The sequence below is a fragment of the Caloenas nicobarica genome, chromosome 4, assembly GCF_036013445.1.
Source record: "Caloenas nicobarica isolate bCalNic1 chromosome 4, bCalNic1.hap1, whole genome shotgun sequence".
Classification (NCBI taxonomy): Eukaryota; Metazoa; Chordata; class Aves; order Columbiformes; family Columbidae; genus Caloenas; species Caloenas nicobarica.
Genome location: NC_088248.1, coordinates 77,437,891 through 77,457,798, shown reverse-complemented (window position 1 = coordinate 77,457,798; position 19,908 = coordinate 77,437,891). Strand labels below are relative to the sequence as shown.

Here is a 19,908-nt window from a genome sequence, read left to right as displayed (position 1 = left end):
AAGAAACACAGCAATAAATAAAGGCGAACAATAACCCCCACCCTCCAGCCTCCCCCCGCCCGGCCCCGCATCCAGCCCGGGCGCCTGGGAACGAGGGGGATCGGGGGCGACCGGGACCGACCCCGGGGCGAGTGAATGGGGCTGGTGGGGGGAAGCCGGGCGGAGGGGAGGGGACCCGAGAGGATAAGAGGGGACGGCAGAGCCGGGACCGGCGAGCAGAGGCGGTGACAGCCCCGGGGAGCGGCCGGCATGGCCGGGGGGGCGCCCCGCAAACCCTGCGGCCCCCGGCGCTCGGCGGGTTTTGGGGGGACTCGCATCTTCGTCCTGGGGATGTTGTTGCTGCTGCCCGGGCGGGGAGATGCTTCTGGAGCACGAGGTAAGAGAAAAAGGGGGGGGAGGCGAACCCCAAGTTCACCCCGCGGGGAAGAGGGTGCGGGTACCCCGGGGTTTGCAAGAGCGGGGATGGATTTGGGTCCGGGGGGTGTCCCAGGGCTCGGGGCGGGAGGGCAGCGCTCCCTCCCGTCGGCCCCATCGCACCGCTGGGGATGGGCACCCCCCAAATCCCCCTGCTGCGTGAGCCCTCCCCACAAACCCCGTCCCAGCGCTGCCCGGGGTGGGGGGGGCTGGACTCTGCACTATGACTCTATATGGTCTGCTTGGGATGGGAGGGCTGGGACCGGTCCCCCCCGCCTTGAGAGGGGATGGATTCGGCTCCTCGCCCCCCCTGCACCCCCCAACCGCCACAGACCCCCCCTTGTCTCCCACCTCACACCTCCCCTGGGTCCCCACAACCCTCCCAGCTCCGGCCGGGGGCACCTCGGAAGGGAGACGGCGCTGCTGCTGCTGCTGCATGTTTTGGGGTGAAACTTGGCTTTTTCTGTTGCTGAGAAAACACATTATTTTCCTTAGAGGTTCCTATTGCTTTTCAAATAGGAGAAAGAGGGGTCGCCCAGTTGGGTTCAGCCTCCTCTGGTTTCTCTTCTTCATCCCTAATTCCTTCCGCAACCCCCCCGAGAAGTTTGGGGCTGCTGCTTCTCCGCGCAAAGCACCATTTTTGTTATTATGCTTTTACTTTCGAGCTTTGCTGGCTTCCCTGCGGCTGCCGAAAAGAACTTTTCCGACGACTCGGAGAGAGACGCGCAGATGGGAGAGGAACGGGGAGGGTGGTGGGAGCCAGAAAGCTCTGTTTGGATTAAATGGGAGAGGAAAAGCAGAGGGGGAAGCCGGAGGCTTCGTGTGGAATCTGGGTGCTGGGGGGCTCAGTTTTGGGGTTGAGCATCCCCGAAACACAGGGCTGCAATGGTGCCAACATCCCAAACGCCGAAACAACGCTGTTCCCGACCCAGCGTTCCCAGAAAGGGCTGGGAATGTGTGTTTTCCAGGAAAAAAAATTTAAAAAAAAAAAAAAGAGAAGGAGGGGGTGGGAAACCTCCTCTGCGCTGCATTTGGGTTTATTTGACTTAGATTTTTAAGGCTCTGTCTCATGGTCTGAGTCTCTCCCATTCCCAGCAAAAGCTAAAGTCAAAACAGCGAGAAGCTTTAATATAATAACCAAGGGGTTTTTACGACGTGGCCCGGAGCCCAAACCAGTAATCCCAGCAGAGCGGCCGCCCCCCGCGTCCCATCCCGCCCCCTCCCCAGGCAGCGTGGGAGAAAGACGGGCTCTGAGCACGGAGCGTCTCCCTGTCCTCCTTCTGCAGCAGCCAGCGGAGAAAAAAACGGGATTTTTTTCCTCCTTTTCTCTGTAATGGGAAGGCAGAACCAACCCCCCGCCCGGAGCTGCCTGCCCTTCGTGGGTCGATACAAGTCACGCAGCGGCCGTGCCTCAGTTTCCCCACCAGACAAGAGGGCTCATATACGGCTGGGGGGCTGGAGGGCCTGGCTGAGGCTTTGGGAGGAGGTGAGGAGAAGGAAATTGGGATGGTGCCACCACCTTATCTGCAGTTATTCCTGGAATCTGATTACACGCTATATATAATGAAAACTGATTAAATGCCACTGTGCGATAGTGCCGACCGGGGCCTGGTGGGACAGACGTGGCTGGGCTCGGTAACTTAATCTGCAACTCCCAAACCATAACTCTTTATTTTTTTTTAATTTTCTTTTTTATTTCCAATAACTTCGTCATTCCCCAAGCCAAATCCCCCCAGATCATGGCACGAGGAACCAAAACAAACATATAAAATTATAAAGCCCTGTTATTCCACTCCCTTAGTAAACAACTTTATCATTAGCTGGGTGAGGTTACTGGATCTGAGCTTTCTCTGACAACATTTGGCTTGGCAAAGTGGTCCAGCCCTCGACATTTTTGCTCATCCCCTCTCCGCAGCATCTTCAGATTGTATTTTTTTTTGTTAATCCGTTGTTGTCCAGGCTTAAATCATCACTGGCTGCTCGCGCTGCCACAATCAAATACAGCCGCATTGTTTAGGAAAAAAAAAATCTTAGAAAGTCTGCCTGTGTCTAATCGAGCCAAGGAATTGGTTGTGCTGCTCTGCCCGGGGGAGCTGGGGGTGCTCAGAGAAACCCGTAACGCGCTGTGGTTATTTGAGCTCCTCTGCTCCGGCTTGAGCCAAGTTCTGGCTGGAAAGATGATGGTTTGATTTCTGGGAGATCAAACTGCATCATTCACCCCATCCTGTAAATGATGACGATCGATGGTGTAAAAGTATAAAGCCAAAAAAAAAGGGAAAAAAGAAACCCTGGGGATGCTCGGTGGGGCTTTCCTTGGCTGGTTGGTGGCAGGGGTGGCCCTGGATGTTGGGCAGAGCCCCCAGCTCTGTCTCTTCCCCCACGTTCTCCCTTGATGTGGCTGCAGAGAAGCTGCTTCTCTCAGGGACTTGCATAGTCCATTTTTGTGCTCATCAGTTCTTCTCTTTTCCAGGTCCACTGTCCCATGGAGAACGTGTCACCCCTCACTGGCTCCTCGGGGGACGAACCAGACGAGCCGTCAGCCTGGATGAAAAGGTAAAGGCAGAGACAGTCCCCTTCTCCTGCACCGCGTGGCTGGGTCCTTCACCTGGAGGGCTTCGTGGTGGGACTCGGGTGGAGACGTTGAGTTTGCAGGTCCCATGAGGAGGACATTGAGTTTGCAGGTCCCATCATCTTCTTTAGCTGATGATCAGGGAAAGGAGAAGGTTCAACAGCGAGTTAATTTATGGCCTCAGGTTGTGCCAGGGATGGTTTAGATTGGATGTTGGGAAACTGTTCTTCCTGGTTGTCAGGTATTGGAATAGTCTGTCCAGGCAAGTGGTGGAGTCACCATCCCTGGAGAGGTTTAACAGATGCACAGATGGGGTTCTTAGAGACGTGTTTTAGTGACGGTGTTGGGTTTATGACTCGATGATCTTGGGGGTCTCTTCCAGCCAAAATGGTTCTATTTTTCTATGAATTAGGTGTGGTCCTATGTGTTGGGCAGTAGGTAGGATGGCCAGGAGCCACAGGATGAGCAGAAAGGAGCTGGGCAGTTTGGAGAGAGGAGATGCAGGTAATTCATCAGACTGATGGTTTTGCCGGAACAGACAGAACAACAGTATCTGTTAACGGGAAAACGCTGCAGAATTTAGGAGCGATGTCCTGGGGAAGACTGCAGAGCAGCTGGGATACGTGGCAGAGAGGACATCTCTTCCCAGGGCTGCTCTGCTGGCCTCTCGCACCCTCCTCGCCGCCCCCACTGTCTCCAAATCCACTTCAGGAGGTGCTTGTGGTGACCCTCCCCTGGCTTTGGCCCCTTGCCCAGCTCTGGGGTCAACTGGCTCCACAGCTGCCCATCAGCCGCAGCAGCTGGTCCTCGTACCCAACAGCTGGGAGGGTCTCCAGGGCTGTGGTCTCCTTCAGGGTGGATCAAATCGCTTCCCAGCGAACCAAGCACTGATATGGATGGTTGCAGGAAACCATCGCGCTTTGGGGCTGAGAAGAACTAAGTGCTGGGAAGTTGTCTTCTCTGGTGGCATCTCCTTGGAGCACGGGCTGAGGATGGAGCTCAGAAGAGGGGAGATTCAGGCTGGACATGAGGAAGGAATTGTTGGCCCTGAGGGTGGTGAGAGCCTGGCCCAGGTTGGCCAGAGAGGTGGTGGCTGAACCATCCCTGGAGACATCCCAGGCCAGGCTGGACGGGGCTCTGAGCAACCTGAGCTGGTGCAGATGTCCCTGCTCATGGCAGGGGGGCACTGGGGGAGCTGGGGAGGGCCCTCCAACCCAAACCATTCTGTGATTCTACAATTCAGTGAAGCTGCCTGAGATGCCTCCAAGTGAGGTGTCCTTGTTCCAGGCAAGAGATACCGAGCAGGGAATCAGCCCCGATTCCCAGCAGTGAAGCAGAGAGGAGCTTTGTGATTCCGTGTCTTCTCCGAGGGTCTGGATGATGCTTTTTCCTGGGGAAATCGGGAGCGCTGCTCCCATCCTCCAGCTGCTGGGAATCACGCACCTCCAGTAGCTGAAATAGCCCATGGTGCTGGGGACGCTGTGGTCACCCTGCAGAAAGGTCCCTTCCCTTCCTAGCAGCCCTGGGTTGGTCTAAATTTAGGCTGGAGGGCACTGGAGACGGGGAACACGTGGCAGCGGGAGGTTTATTTATACTCCTGCTTACATCCCCCTGCTCAGAATTCTTCTGGGTGAGCGCAGGGGGTTTGGGGAGTCACCGGGGACCCTGGGGCTGGGGTGGCCACCAGCGGGGACGGGGTGGCTGGGCTGGTCCTCGCCTGTTTCCTGGCATTTGCTTTGCCTCCTCCGGCTCCAGGCAGCCCGAAACAAGGAGGCTCCTGTTCCTGGGAGCGGGGGAAGGTGGGGAGAGGAAGGGGGGTCACGGTCGGGAGCGGGGAAGGTTTTGGGGAAGGACGGTGGCGACCAAAGGATGGAGTGGGGGCGAGTCGGCTCCCCTTTGCAGACAGAGCCCCAAACTGTCCCTGTTTGCCCTGGTATTGCTGAATGCGGGGTTTTTTTGGATAAATTTATCCCGTCCTGTCTCCTCATGCCCTCCAGCAAAGATCCTGGAAATAAATCTGCTCTGGTTGTCTGGGCACGGTTGGCTTTTGGGGAGGGAGGCTGCAAGGAGACAACATCCCAGTGGGTGAAATGATGATGGGTTCAAGCGTGGTGACCACCCGAGGCTCCTTCATCCCTTCCCCATGGGTAGGATGCTGTGGGGTGGCCCACACCACGGTCCCGGGGGACATCACCCTGTCTCCTGTCCCTCATCCCAGAGGAGCGAGGTCAGGCCGGTGGGAAGAGGAGGAGGTCGGTGGTGGCCCTGCGGTCCCATCGTGTGCGGGCTGGCATGGCGCTGGGGGGAGCTGGACCTTTCCTCCCCCCTCTACACCCTCCTCTCTCCTATTGTTTGAGGCTGAACTCCCCGCGGGCACAACGGCTCCCGGCACACATGGAAGCGATTTTGGAGGGGCCGGGGAGGAGGTCGTGGGGACCCGGCTTGCAAACAGCTCCCTGGTCGCTGCTGCCTTGGGGTGGGATCCTGCTGCTGCTGCCACCATCCTCCTCCTCCTCCCGCTCCGTCCCCCCGGCTCCGAGGCTGCCAGAGCTGACCATGGGCTTTTCCAGCCCTTTGGAACTGGAAATGGAGGTTGTCCCCAGCATCACGGCCCAGGTGTCCCACCAATGTCCAGCCCCAAGGCACAGAAGTCGCCTGTCCCCACCCTGGGGACCCAGCCAGCCTGTGGTGTTCCTGGCCTAATTTCTTTCCCTGCTTAATTGCTTTTTCCCGAGTGTGGTTTCTCACTGCAATGGTTTTTAACTACAAGAGGAGAGATTTAGATGAGATATAAGGAAGGAATTGTTGGCCCTGAGAGTGGTGAGAGCCTGGCCCAGGTTGGCCAGAGAGGTGGTGGCTGAACCATCCCTGGAGACATCCCAGGCCAGGCTGGACGGGGCTCTGAGCAACCTGAGCTGGTGCAGATGTCCCTGCTCATGGCAGGGGGGCACTGGGGGAGCTGGGGAGGGCCCTTCAACCCAAATTATCCTGTGAATCTCTGACCCTTCCTTGGGGAGCATCACACACATGTGGGGTCACAGCCTTGCTCTTGAGGAGGAAGGGAGGAGAAGAACCGCCCGTGGTCTGGGATGGGCTGCAGGTGCCGAGGACACGCGTTCCCGCAATCTGTTTCCTGCAAGGAAACCCTTGGCAACGTGTGGCAGGACAGAGCAAACCCTGACGTGATCCCTGAGCCAAGTTTGCTTCAAAACAACCAAAATCCTGGTCTGGATCGCCCTGGTTTCCCCCGATTCCTCTGGAGTTGCCTGCCCCCAGGATGCTTTTCCAGCAGGAGGCTTGTGCTTGAGGTCTCGGATCCCGATTCCGGTGTGCATTGTGAATCATACAATCACAGAATCATTTTGGTTGGAAGAGACCCTCAAGATCATTGAGTCCAACCACTTAGGATGAGGCGATGCATTCCCCAAGCTGTGCTCTTCAAATCCTGGCTCTGCTGCTGGGATCCAGCTGCCTGGGGAGGACCTGGCTCAACCACGATGCTCCAGCTGCAAAACCCATCACCGAATCCTCTACGGAGCATCTCCCGGTGACTCCGAGCCCCGTCTTCCTTGTCACATCCAGGCTCGCATGCATTTACTTAGGAAATCAGGGCTTGTGGGACCTGGCCAAGCAGGTGGCCGGGCTGTGTTTTGAACATGGCTTTTGGATTTTGGCTTAACTAGTGATTTCCCAAGGAGCTCGGTGCTCTCTGAGCCCACTCCTGGGCAAGATGATCTGGAGCTTTCCAGCAAGGATGGAGGAGGGACCCTGGGTGAGAAGGATGGTCGGGAGCTGTGGGGAAACAAAGATCATCTTTCCTCTAGAAGAGCGGCACAAGCCTCTTGGCCTCAGCTTCTCCGCAAACATCGCTGTGTTTTTTCTGATCAGCGGATTGAAAAAGGAAGATGGAGTTGAGCTTGGCCCAGTGGGTCTTCTGGGCTGCTCGTGGGCTGGGTCCCGGCCAGGGCAGATTCATCCCAGCTGCTCTTTGCCTCTCCCAGCTCAGCCTCTGGTGGGACTGACTTTGCTGGGATGTCCTGGAGAGAGGCCACCAGCTCCACATCCAGCCAGGCCTGAGGGAAGGTGGTTCCTGCAGCCTGTGGTGGAGACCGGAGCATCCTTTTGGTGTCTGCGGGAGAAAGGAGCGGGCGGTGTTTGGGTGGAGGAGGAAGAGGCTGGAGCCTGGGAAGATGCTGGAGCCCAAGAAGGTCCTGTAGCCCAGGAGGATGCTGGAGCCTTGGAAGATGCTGGAGTTTGGGATGCTGCTGGAGCCCAAGATGATGCTGGAGTTTGGGATGATGCTGGAGCCCAAGATGCTGCTGGAGCCTTGGGATGCTGCTGGAGCCTTGGGATGCTGCTGGAGTCCAAGAAGATGCTGGAGTTTGGGATGATACCAGAGCCCAGAATGATGCTGGAGTCCAAGCAGATGCTGGAGCTCAGGATGATGCTGGAGTTTGGGCTGCTGCTGAAGCCCAAGAAGATGCTGATCCCTGCTCTTTCCTACTGCACAACATCTTGGCTGGCATCTCCTGGGGAGCCAACTGCCTGCCACTTAGGCTCAAGGCAAAATAATCAGCGTTTAATTAACACAATAACTTTTCCTGGCCTTAGAGTTGGGTCATCTGGCTCCTGCCAGGCACGAGTGATGCTCGCACCCTTCTCTCTCTTTTTCACTGCTATTTATTTCTCCAGAGGCTGAGCTGGTTTCAGCCCATCCCAGCTGAAACTGGGATCAATCCCCTGCTCCCCGCCCCTTTGCCATGTGCTCTAAGGGGAAACTGAGGCACGGGGAAGGGGACAGCTTGCGTTGCATCACCTTGCAGGGGTCAGACACGGATCCCATTAGCAGCGGTTTGTTTTCCAGCCTGGGAGATGCAATGGTTTGTGCACGGGGAGCAGCAAATGCCGGGATTAGTCTGTGCACACACGTGTCCCTTTAAGACGGCAGCTGGGAAAGAGCATTTTGCCAGTAAAGGCCCCTAAGTCAAGGCGAGGAGTAATTGCTGGGGAATTCAAAACCGGGAAGGAGTCGCAGGGACTTGGAGGGGAGGAGGAGGAGGAGGAAGAGATGGGCTGTGGGGAGAGGGCATCAGGGAGATCAGAGACGGGGAGAAACAAGCTTGAAAAAAGGGGATGGTGGGGGGGGAAAAGAAGGGAAATGGCAAGAAAAACCTACAGCCCATGTTTGGCCAGGGAGTGATGTTTGTATAAGATCATGTTCTAAAAATACAGCCCGTTCCCACCAGCGCCGGAGGGGAGGCATCCCCCTCCCCGCATCGGCCCCTCGCCGGGACCGTGACCGTGACCAAGGGGCTCTCTGGGAAGCGGCAGAGCCCTGGGCTCAGCTTGCTTTGCTGTTATTTCATTTTATTTATTTTTTATTTTATTTTTTTTTAAACACTGTGTCTGCTCTCCTTTTTTGGAGCTGGGAAGATGGTGCTGGAGGAGGGAGCGGTGGGGGAGGGGGCGGCTCCGCCAGCCCGACTCCGTCACCACGTCCCCACGCTGCCACCCGCGGGAAACGGGACCAGGAGGGCTCGGACGCGCGGGTCTCCTCGGGGTCAGAAACATCCCTGCCACGGCCACTTCGAGCAGCTTGAGCGGGTGCCTCCATCCCTGGGGCTCAGTTTTGGGGTGGACCTGCAGGAACACCCGTCCTGGGAGCACAAACCCATCTCTTGGGTGCAGCAGCTGTCCTCCACCCCAAAATGCTTTGTCCCCTGATGCTGTCCCTTAGAAATATGATGGTCCCCAGGAGGATGGCCCTGGGGCTGTGAGGCTGGAGGTCCCCCAGTGTCCCCAGTGCCCAGGACATTGGGGTGGGACCGAGGAGCAAAGCCTCGCTGGCCATCTCTGTAAGGATGAGAGGGGACAGCAGGATTTAGGCTCTATTTTGGATATTAGGAACAATTTATTCCTGGAAAGGGCTGTGGGGCATTGGAACAGGCTGCCCAGGGCAGTGCTGGAGTCACCGTCCCTGGAGGGGTTGGACAGACGGAGATGAGGTTCTCAGGGACATGGGGCAGTGCCAGGGGTGGGTTTTGGTTGGACTCGATGATCTTGAGGGTCTTTTCCAATCAAAATGATTCTATGATTGTGTTTTAGCCCAAGCTGTGACTCACCCAACATCACCCCACTCCCCGCTGCATTCCTGGTGACCGGCTGCAAAACCCCGTGATGCTCAGAGCATCCAGAGCCTTGCGGGGATGGCTCCTTCCTCTCCCCTTTCCCTCCAGAGCTGGAAAAAACCCCACCAGGTCATGGCTAAGGTGGTGATCCCGCGGGCTGCCAACCTGCTGGGCTCCCGGCATCCGTCGGGGATGAGGAGGGACCAAGAGAGGGAGACGGAGCCAACCCCGCCGGCTGGGCCATAAACAGAGACAGGGTGATGCTTTTAGCATCCCCGGAGCTGCAGAAGGGATGTGGGGACATCGGAGGAGGGCAGGATTTTGGGCTCCAGCCCATCCTGTCACGTGCGGACGGGCTGTGCTGGTGTGGATCCTGCGGAGGGTTCCCATTGAACGCCCTCCAAAGTGAGGGAGTGAGTAAAACCACTGGCATCCTGGGGAAGCTGAGTCAATCGCTTCCTCTTGCTGTCTCATGGTATTTTTGATGGTGCAGTTATCCGGTGCCCGGGTGGTTGGTGTTTATTTCCGTACCCCGTGGGGGTGCACACAGGTGCTGACCCACCCCGGGACCAGCCTGTGCAGGATCCGGCTCAGGATCGGCCATGGGATGGAATCACAGAATCATTTTGGTTGGAAAAGACCCTCAAGATCATCAAGTCCAACTGTTTCTACACCCCTGGCACTGCCCCATGTCCCGAGAACCTCATGTCTGTCTGTCCAACCCCTCCAGGGATGGTGACTCCAGCACTGCCCTGGGCAGCCTGTTCCAATGCCCCACAGCCCTTTGGGGAAGAAATTGTTGCCCAGATCCAACCTCAACCTCCCCTGGCGCAACTTGAGGCCGTTTCCTCTGGTCCTGGCGCTTGTTCCTGGGGAGCAGAGCCCGACCCCCCCTGGCTCCAAGCTCCTTTCAGGCAGTTGCAGAGAGCGAGAGGAGATGGTGTCTGGTGGGGACAGCACGGGGTGCCCCGTGATCCTTTACCAGCTCGAATCAAGGGACTGAGTTTCTGGGAGGTGAGAGATGGTGTGGGTCGGTGTGGGGTGTCCCCTGCAGAGTGGCTGGGGGTGCTCAGGGACCTCCTGGCCCCTTGTCCACATTCAATCCTGTCCCTGTCCTGGAGCACATGTGCTGTCTCTGTTCCTGTGGCATTTTTGCAGTTGGAAAAGCAGCTCCCGCTTTCCCAAACAGGGATGATGAGGGTGGTGAGAGCCTGGCCCAGGTTGGCCAGAGAGGTGGTGGCTGAACCATCCCTGGAGACATCCCAGGCCAGGCTGGACGGGGCTCTGAGCAACCTGAGCTGGTGCAGATGTCCCTGCTCGTGGCAGGGGGGGCACTGGGGGACCTGGGGAGGGCCCTCCAACCCAAACTATTCTGTGATGCTCAAAATCCATTGCACCTGCTGCCCTTTGTGTTGCCAACAGAGCAGTAGGTCCTGCAATAACACAAGCAGGCAGCAGGATGGACAGACACCTCTCTGGGCATGTCATGTCTAACCCCATCCCTCCTTTGCTTCCTCCGCAGGTGCCGGCACCAGCCCGGGCAAAGGTGGCTGTGATGGCTGAGGGCAGAGAGCTCGTCCTGGTGCTGGAGAGGAATCAGTAAGTGTCGGGTTGGGGCAGTGGGTGTCCCTGGCGTGGTCCCACCTGGAGCAGGAGCATCCTGGCCACCCTGCCCTGGCTCTCCTGCCCGCAAGGGAAGGGACAGCCCACTGTGGCTTCCTGCTGGCAGTTTGGGCTAAAATGTTCCTTTTTCCACTGTCCACACCCTTGTTGTGCAAGATCCAGCCTTGGCTTGATTCCACAGTGCAGGACCCAGCATGGGGGAAGGTGGTGTGGGGTGTTACGGGGATGGAGATGTGCCAGGTCAGCGGGACCGGGGGCTCTTGGGCTGCCACCACACTGTAGGGCTCATCTTGCAAGGTCTTTATGGTGTCTTCTGGTGGGCAACGCTGGCTGCTGGCAGGGATTTGGAAACCTCAGCTGTTCTTCTGCTGGACTGGTCTTGGGGAGGTTTAGGTTGGATATTAGGAAGAGGCTCTTCACCCAGAGGGTGCTGGACACTGAACAGGCTCCCTAGGGAGGTGTCCCGGCCCCAACCTGACAGTGTTCAAGCAGAGACTGGACAACGTCCTCAGACACATGGTGTGACCTGTGGGGTGTCCTGTGCAGGGACAGCAGTTGGACTCCATGATCCTGGTGGGTCCTTCCAGCTCAGGACATTCTATGATTCTATGGGCACCTTTCCTGGGTGACCTTGCCGTGTAGCCTCGCTTGACCCTTTCTGGGCTTCTCCTTTGGTTTGGCTGGGATGTAGGTGCCAGCAGCATCTGACCCTAGTGACACTCACCCCGCCTGGCATCCTGTGGTGCTGGGGCTGGAGCAGGAACAAGAACCATCTCCATCTCCTGCCCTGCTCTCCGAGTCCCTCTCCCCAAGACCTTGTGGCATTTGTCCCTTTTTGGCTTCAGGTCCCTCCCGGTGCCCATGGCGGAGCAGGGCAGGGAGCTGATCTCTGCAGGACGGGCTTCTCCTACCACTTCTGCTTCTTACCAGCAGCTCTTTGGAGGCTTCTGCCAGGCAGAACCTTCTTCTTGCTGCTGTTGGGGTGCAAAAGCAGCCACCATGGTGTCCCTTGAACAGGCAGCAGGTCCCAGTGACCCGCAGAGCTGCTTTTGGTGTGTGGGAAGGAGAGCTGGGGGTTCTGTGCACGTTGTGTTTTATGACTGTGGGCAGTGGGGGTTGAAAGCTCAGGTGCAAAGCTTAGTCTTGTTTCTAACTGGTGCGCTAGGCCTGCTGGTGTTTACATGTCTTGTCACAGAATCATTTTGGTTGGAAAAGCTCCTCAAGATCATGGAGTCCAACCGTTCCCCCAGCCCTGGCACTGCCCCATGTCCTGAGAACCTCATGTCCGTCTGTCCAACCCCTCCAGGGATGGTGACTCCAGCACTGCCCTGGGCAGCCTGTTCCAATGCCCCACAGCCCTTTGGGGAAAAAATTGTTCCCCAGATCCAACCTCAACCTCCCCTGGCGCAACCTGTTTTCCAGCAAGGTCTTCTCTTGTGGAGGAAGAGAAGCCACATCTCCCTGTGTTCCCTTCCCTGGGGCTCCTGGTCCTTGGCCTGCCCTGGAGAGGACATCCTGGGGGTCTGAGCCATGCTGGGACCTGCTGTGCCCCCGGTTGGGAGACGGACTCAATCTTCCTTCTTGGGTGGTGAGAGCCTGGCCCAGGTTGGCCAGAGAGGTGGTGGCTGAACCATCCCTGGAGACATCCCAGGCCAGGCTGGACGGGGCTCTGAGCAACCTGAGCTGGTGCAGATGTCCCTGCCCATGGCAGGGGGAGCACTGGGGGAGCTGGGAACGTCCCTCCAACCCAAACTGTTCTGTGATTGTATCATTCTTAGTTCCCTCATTCCCAGCCATGGCATGGAGGCTTTTGCTTCTTTGCTGTTCTCAGCTGACCCATTCCTGTCCCCATCCTGTCACCCATCTGTCCCCACACTCGCCAGGTGCTCATCTCACCAGGCTGCCCATGGGTCCCTTTTCCAGGACCCAGACTGAGCTCCTGTCTCCTTTCTCCACTGCTACTGGAGTTACTGGTGCCAGGCACCCACTCACAAGCGGGCTGGGAAGCCGGGAATGTGCCCACAGCGACATTTTTGAGGCTGAACTGGTTGCAAAATAGAAACCAAGAGGCGGGAGGACTATTCTGGGACCTACTGCTTGGTTTATTTTCTGCTGCAAAATAAAACCCCTGGGCCCAGGCCAAACCCCACAAATCGAGGACCAAACTGTCTGCAGTGGTAAACCCAGCCCTGCTTTGTCCTTTTTTGGGTGACCGAGACCCCTGCGTGCGCACTGCCCGTTGGGGGACCTGCTGTCCCCACGTGTCTGGGAGCTCGTGGTGGGGCGCCCATTACCCTGGCATCTGGGCAGGATCATACGGCCTTTGGCAGCATGGAAAACCCCCATCCCCTTCTTTTTTCTCCTACCACCCATGGGGTTGTTTCAGTCTAAATCCCCCACGTCTGCTCCCCGGGACCCACAGCCCCAGGCATTTGATGGGGCTGCATCACAAGTGGCTCCAGAACTGGCCTTGGGGGGAGATAGTTGGCAGCTGGGGGGAAACTGAGGCACATTGGGTGAAGTCAGGGTGGGGGGAGAGGGGAGGTGCAGGCTTCGCTAAAAGCAGCCTGAGCTTTCCTATGATCAGCTCTGTTTTTTGGGGACCCCCTGCCCTGATGCTGGGTTCTTGGATTGGGAGCATCACGCTCGCTGTGACGTGGGTGAGGCAAAGTGACATGCCCAGGGCCAGACAGGGTGGCTGTGTCGGAGACTGCAAATTTCCCATGTTCCCAACTGGACCCCGAGCATGGGGTTGACCCCTTCTTGTCCCAGCAAGATGTTTCTCCCGAGGGACTTTGGTAGCCCCATGGCAGGGTTTGGTCCCTAGGGAGATGATGTCACCCTGCCTGGCTCCTTGTCCTCAGTGCTGACAAGAGCAGGGTCTGGGTGCTGCCCCTGTGCAGCTGCCCTGTCCCAGACCAGGAGGACCTTAGAATCACAGAATCGTTTTGGTTGGAAAAGCTCCTCAAGATCCTCAAGTCCAACCGTTCCCCCAGCCCTGGCACTGCCCCATGTCCTGAGAACCTCATGTCCGTCTGTCCAACCCCTCCAGGGATGGTGACTCCAGCACTGCCCTGGGCAGCCTGTTCCAATGCCCCACAGCCCTTTGGGGAAGAAATTGGTCCCCAGATCCAACCTCAACCTCCCCTGGCGCAACTTGAGGCCGTTTCCTCTGGTCCTGGTGCTTGTTCCTGGGGAGCAGAGCCCGACCCCCCCTGGCTCCAAGCTCCTTTCAGGCAGGTCAGAGATCAGAAGGTCTCCCCTCAGCTCCTGTTCTCCAGCTGAACCCCCAGCTCCCTCAGCCGCTCCCATCACCCTTGTGCTCCAGCCCCTCACCAGCTCCGTTCCCTTCTCTCAACTCGCTCCAGCACGTCAAGGCCTTTCTTGGCATGAGGGGCCCAAAACTGTCCCCAGGCTTTGAGGTTTGGCCTCCCCAGCGCTGTCCCTGTGCTGCGACACCCAGAACAGCTCAAGTGTCCTCACCCCTCTCCCCTCTTCTCTCCGCAGGCTTCTGGCCCCAGGTTACAGCGAGACGCACTACGCTGCGGATGGGCAGCCTGTGACGATGACCCCCAACCACACGGTGGGTGCTGGGGGTTTGCCGTAGCTTGTCTCCGTTTTTCGGGGCGCCCTGGTATTTGGGCTGAAGCCACATCCCCGGCGGGACGAGGCGCGGTGCTTTGGCTGGCGGCATCCCCGGCGCCTGTCGTGGCAGGAATGCAGCAGCACGTGGCTCCTGTATCTCTTGGCCGCGATACAGCACCTCGGGAGACAAACACAGGCAGCGCCGGGCTCCAGCAGCTCTCGCTCTCCCCGACGTCCCTCCACCGGTGATTTGTCACCCTTCCAAAGCACCGAGCTCGGCGTGGGGCTGTCTGTGTCCTGGGCTGAACCGCCGGAGCCGGCAGCCTCTCTGCTCCACCCCTCCTGTTCCTTGCTGCAGAGTAACGGCTGAGAAATGCAAAATGGGTTTTTTTGGGATGAGCATGTGGGGTTTGTTGCTGCCCAGCCCTCTGAGGTGGTTTCTAATGGAGATCTCCATCGCCTCTCTCCCAGGACCACTGTTACTACCATGGGCACGTCCAGGGCTACGGTGGCTCCTGGGTTGTCCTCAGCACCTGCTCAGGAATACGGTACGGAGAGATGTGGGGTGAGGGGGCTTGTGGGGTGGTGAAGGGGAGGTGGATCCGGCTGCCCCCTTCTTCTCTGCAGGGACCCCCCAGAGCAGCCGCGATGGTCCTGCAAGCCCAGCTCTGGGTGCTGCGTGGGGCTGATTTTCCATTGCTCCCCAATGGGGACGGACTTTTGAGCAGGGCCTGTTGCGATGGGACAAGGGGCAATGGTTTTAAACTAAAGGAGGGAGATTCAGGCTGGACATGAGGAAGGAATTGTTGGCCCTGAGGGTGGTGAGAGCCTGGCCCAGGTTGGCCAGAGAGGTGGTGGCTGAACCATCCCTGGAGACATCCCAGGCCAGGCTGGACGGGGCTCTGAGCAACCTGAGCTGGTGCAGATGTCCCTGCTCATGGCAGGGGGGGCACTGGGGGAGCTGGGAACGTCCCTTCAACCCAAACTGTTCTGTGACTCTATGATTCTCCCAGCCTTCCCCTGACCCTGAGGGTAGGCAGGGTGGGGAGAGGACATTTTCCTGGCAGCACAAGCTGCCTTCAAGGAAATTCGTCTCTGGGGAAAACAAGACCCTGCACCCCACAGCGGGTATCCCAGAAATGTGCTTTGTCCTGTCGCAACCACCAGCTGCTGTCCCACATTTGCAGCACAGAGGTTTTCATGCCAAGGATGTACTGACAGAGACACCCACCCCTTGTCTGTCCCGTCCCACCCCGAGTGTGGACCAAGCTGAGGTGCAGTGAGTTTGTGGGGCCTCAGCAGGGGCTGGGGGTGTGAAGTGAAAACGCCACAGGAGCCATCGGGGGCTGTTCTTCATTTCCAGGGGTCTGATAGTCCTGAGCAACAACTCCAGCTACTACCTGAAACCCCTGGGGACCCCTGAGCCGGGCCACCACCATGTCATCCACCGAGCAGAGCACTTGCCCATCCAAGGTGGGACCTGCGGCCACGGCGATGGTTTGGGCAGCACCATCGCCGACATTGCTCAGCTCTTCCAGCAGGTGCATCACCGGGTAAGTCCAGCCTGGGGTTCCTTCACTCACAGAGGGGCAGAGGGATTGTCTGTGTCCCTAATACATCCCTGCAGCGTGTGGTGGGGTGTGCATCATCCTGACGGGAGGCTGAGGTTGGATGTGGGGAACAATTTCTTCCCCAAAGGGCTGTGGGGCATTGGAACAGGCTGCCCAGGGCAGTGCTGGAGTCACCATCCCTGGAGGGGCTGGACAGACGGAGATGAGGTTCTCAGGGACAGGGGGCAGTGCCAGGGGTGGGGGAACAGTTTTATGATTCTGGTCAGGGTTGCACAAGCAGATGGGTTGTGAGGTGTCTGTGTGGGCAGCTGATCTGGTTTGAGTCTGGGCAGAAGACTTCGAAGGGAATATGTGCAGGTCGGGTACTGGTGCTGCATCACATGGTGTGGGACATGATGTGAGGTGACGTTGGGAATCACACTGTAGCCAGTCAAATTTTAATCAAAGCCAGGCTGGACGGGGCTCTGAGCAACCTGAGCTGGTGAAGATGTCCCTGCTCACGGCAGGGGGGCACTGGATGAGCTTTAAACGTCTCTTCCAACCCAAACTATTCTATGAGTCTATGAAACTTCCCTTGTTGCCCCATGCCTCAGTTTCCCCTCTCAGCTGTCCTTCCTGAGCAGCTCCGTGGTGTCTGGGAAGCCTCAGATTCCCAGAGCCATGGACTGCTTAATCCTTCGCTCCTCCAAACCTTGCTGTCTGTCTGTCTTGCAGGCGAAGAGAGATGCCTGGAGGACCATGAAGTACATGGAGCTCTTCATTGTTGCTGATCACACACTGGTGAGCGCTGGGGGTGGCAGAAATCTGGTCCTTTGCTGAAAAGCCAGGACTCCTCTGTGTCTCCCTCCCTGCTTTTCCTCCGGTGACTCTTCCCCATCCCCATCTCTCTGCAGTACAGGAACCAGAACCTCAACCTGGGCCACACCAAGCAGCGCATCGTGGAGATTGCAAACTACGTGGACAAGGTATTGGCTGGTGAGAGGGACCTGCAGGTCCCTTGTGACCATCTCCATGGTTCCCAGCGCCTGTGAAAGCACCTGAGCTCTGGGCCAGCCTGGTGGTGGCCCTCAAGGACTGTCCCCGTGTCACCAGGGCTAGGAGTTAGATGGTGGTGGGGATCATGCCGGCATCCTTTAAACAAAGAGGGACATGTTTAGGTGTTGTCAGCTGATGGATGGCATCGTGCCACCCTGACTGGCTCCTGTGCCCACACCTGTGCCTGTAGAGCTCATACTTGCCAATGGATTTGGGACAAGTGTGTCCCCGAGTCACCCAGCTGGAAGGAAAGCATGGAGACCCACCAGCTGCAATGCGGTGCCAGGGATGGAGGATGTACAGCGAATGCCACTCCTGTCCCCTCCATCCCTGTCCCCTCCCTGCAGTTTTACAGGTCGCTGAATATCAAGGTGGCCCTGATCGGCCTGGAGGTGTGGACGGAGCGGGACCAGTGTGCCGTCACCAGCGATGCCAACGCCACGCTCTGGTCCTTCCTGCAGTGGAAGAAGGCTCTGAGGTCACGCAAGAAGCACGACAACGCCCAGCTGCTGACGTGAGCCCCTCTATGCACATGGGGACATTGGGGTGGGGGGTCCCAGCTTGGACTGGGGTCTCCAAACCACCCCGAGGTGCTAATTGTCCCCTTGTTCTCCTTTCCGGGCAGAGGGAAGACGTTCAGGGGGACAACCATCGGCATGGCCCCGCTGGAAGGGATGTGCAGTGCGGATAACTCCGGAGGTGTCAGTGTGGTAAGAGGGACACAGCGGGGTCCCAGATGCTCCTCCCAGGCTGGGGCAACCCAACACCATCCTGTCTTGCTGGGGTTCTTCATGGGCTGGGAGGACCAGCCTGCTGGGGTTGATCCTGGGATGCAGACTGAATGGTGATGCTGGTAGCCCCTTACTCCTTTCAGATCATAGAATCATAGAACAGTTTGGGTTGAAGGGACGTTCCCAGCTCCTCCAGTGCCCCCCTGCCACGAGCAGGGACATCTGCACCAGCTCAGGTTGCTCAGAGCCCCGTCCAGCCTGGCCTGGGATGTCTCCAGGGATGGTTCAGCCACCACCTCTCTGGACAACCTGGGCCAGTGTTTTACCACCCTCATTGATGTTGACCAAGTACCAAGGAGAGTGAGAGTGAGAAAAGGCTGGTTTAAAAGTCTCCCACCCTGTGTACACCCCCAGCTTGCAGCAGCATTGGGATCTCCTACATTGCTTCTGCCTCTCATATTGAACAGCCCCTGCTTGTTCCCTGCTTGCACTCTCTGGAGTTGTAGGGTCACCTCCACATCAGATAACTCTTATTCTCCTCCTGATGGGGAAATGGTGGCCCTGGTAACCTGTGGTCCCTGGGCAGGATGGTGGTATGGGGTACAGAGGTTTCTGGTTTTTGGGATGCACCTTCCAAGGGTCCAGGTTTTCAGCAGTTGGCTCCAGCAAAAGAGCTTCCCAGCAGTCCCACATTGGACTTTTAGGAGACCAAACCCCACTTCTACCATGAATCCTCCTCCATCCCTTCCTCTGTCCCTCCCATGGGATCCAGTTGCAGTCCCAGTGGTGTTGTGGTCCCTCCATCACCCCAGCCCCATTCCCAGCTGCGGGATCACCCCTCTCCATCACTCCCAGCTGCTGTGCTGATGCATCCCCCATCCCTACGTAGGACCACTCGGAGCAGCCCATTGGAGCAGCTGCCACCATGGCCCACGAAATCGGCCACAATTTTGGCATGAGCCACGACAGCACTGGCTGCTGTGTGGAGGCCACCCCAGAACAAGGTGGTTGTGTCATGGCAGCGGCCACTGGGTAAGTGGTGATGGGGATGGGGTGGGATGGGATGGGATGTGGTGGGCTGGGTAGCAGAGAAGGGGTTCTGTCCTTCAGGTCTCCCGTGGGTGCAGTGTCCCATTGCAAAGGAGGACCTGACTGGTTGCCCTCCTGCCCTCTCGTCCTGCACATCCCAATTCCCTGGAGTGAGGAGATCCCAGGACCAGGCAGGGCTGGTGGTCTTCGAGAGGCAGCAAAGGGGTAAAGCTCCATCCCAAAAGAGCCAGGGATGGAAGTGAAAGGATCATAGAATCAGAGAATCATTTTGGTTGGAAAAGACCCTCAAGATCATCGAGTCCAACCATAAGCCACCCCTGGCACTACCCCATGTTCCTGAGAACCTCATCTCAGAGCCTGATCCCCCCTGGCTCCAACCTCCTTTCAGGCAGGTGCAGAGAGTGAGAAGGTCTCCCCTCAGCCTCCTTATCATGTTATCTGCTAGACACGTTGCAGGAATTCAAAATATTTTCCTGTGCTAACCCACACCTCAGTACAATGGAATTGTTCCTTATTGTAAGACCAGAGGGGCCAAGGGGTGCCCAGTCCCCAGCCGTGCTGGTGGGGACTCACAGCACTGGGGGGCTGCGGCGGGGTGAGCTCACCTCCCTCACCCCAACCCCACTAAATCTGGGTGCAGGATGCTCTAGAGAGGCAGTTATTGGCTTTCATGCCCTCTAACATCCCTCCGGGGTTTTTTTCCCTTTAATTCACCCCAGAGCCATATGAAATTCAGCTGGTTGGTGCCACTTTTCAAAGTTCCTTCTCCTGTGGGGTTTTCTAGCTCCTGAAAACACAGTCATCCCAAATTTCACTGCGCTGCAGAAAAGCGGCTGTTTATTCCCCTTATTTGAACCCACCAGCTCTTCCAATTAATAAATAACAGCCAAACCCCACGCTGTGGTTTTGGGGTGTCCCCAGGCTGTTCTTCCATGACCCCACAGGGTTTAGTCTCTGCCTAGCTGTATTGTGCTGGGGAAAAACATGAATTTTCCAGGACGAGACAGTTGTGCCCTTGTTTGTTTAGTTCTCCTACTAATTAATTATCCTGCCCTCCTACTAATTAATTATCCTGCCCCCACCCACCAGTGCAAAGCAATAGCAGATGCTGTAGCTCAGCTCTGCCCCTGCTCACCCCCACCCAGGCAGAGCTGACATCTCCCTGTGACATTTCTTCCTTCTTTTACTGAATTATTTTTTCC

At 57.5% G+C, this 19,908-nt stretch overlaps 1 protein-coding gene across 1 annotated transcript in view; it reads left to right on the top strand.

The window, feature by feature from the left end:
* Positions 1-19,908, top strand: part of ADAM33 (ADAM metallopeptidase domain 33) — a 33,093-nt gene continuing 13,185 nt past the window's right edge. Inside the window, exons 1-11 of the mRNA XM_065633426.1 lie at positions 1-376; positions 2,885-2,967; positions 10,634-10,710; positions 14,242-14,317; positions 14,791-14,867; positions 15,683-15,872; positions 16,605-16,670; positions 16,784-16,855; positions 17,273-17,439; positions 17,551-17,635; positions 18,546-18,688. Coding sequence (XP_065489498.1) covers positions 250-376; positions 2,885-2,967; positions 10,634-10,710; positions 14,242-14,317; positions 14,791-14,867; positions 15,683-15,872; positions 16,605-16,670; positions 16,784-16,855; positions 17,273-17,439; positions 17,551-17,635; positions 18,546-18,688 — 1,163 coding nt within the window. The 5' untranslated portion in view covers positions 1-249. The remainder of the gene's footprint in view (positions 377-2,884; positions 2,968-10,633; positions 10,711-14,241; positions 14,318-14,790; positions 14,868-15,682; positions 15,873-16,604; positions 16,671-16,783; positions 16,856-17,272; positions 17,440-17,550; positions 17,636-18,545; positions 18,689-19,908) is intronic.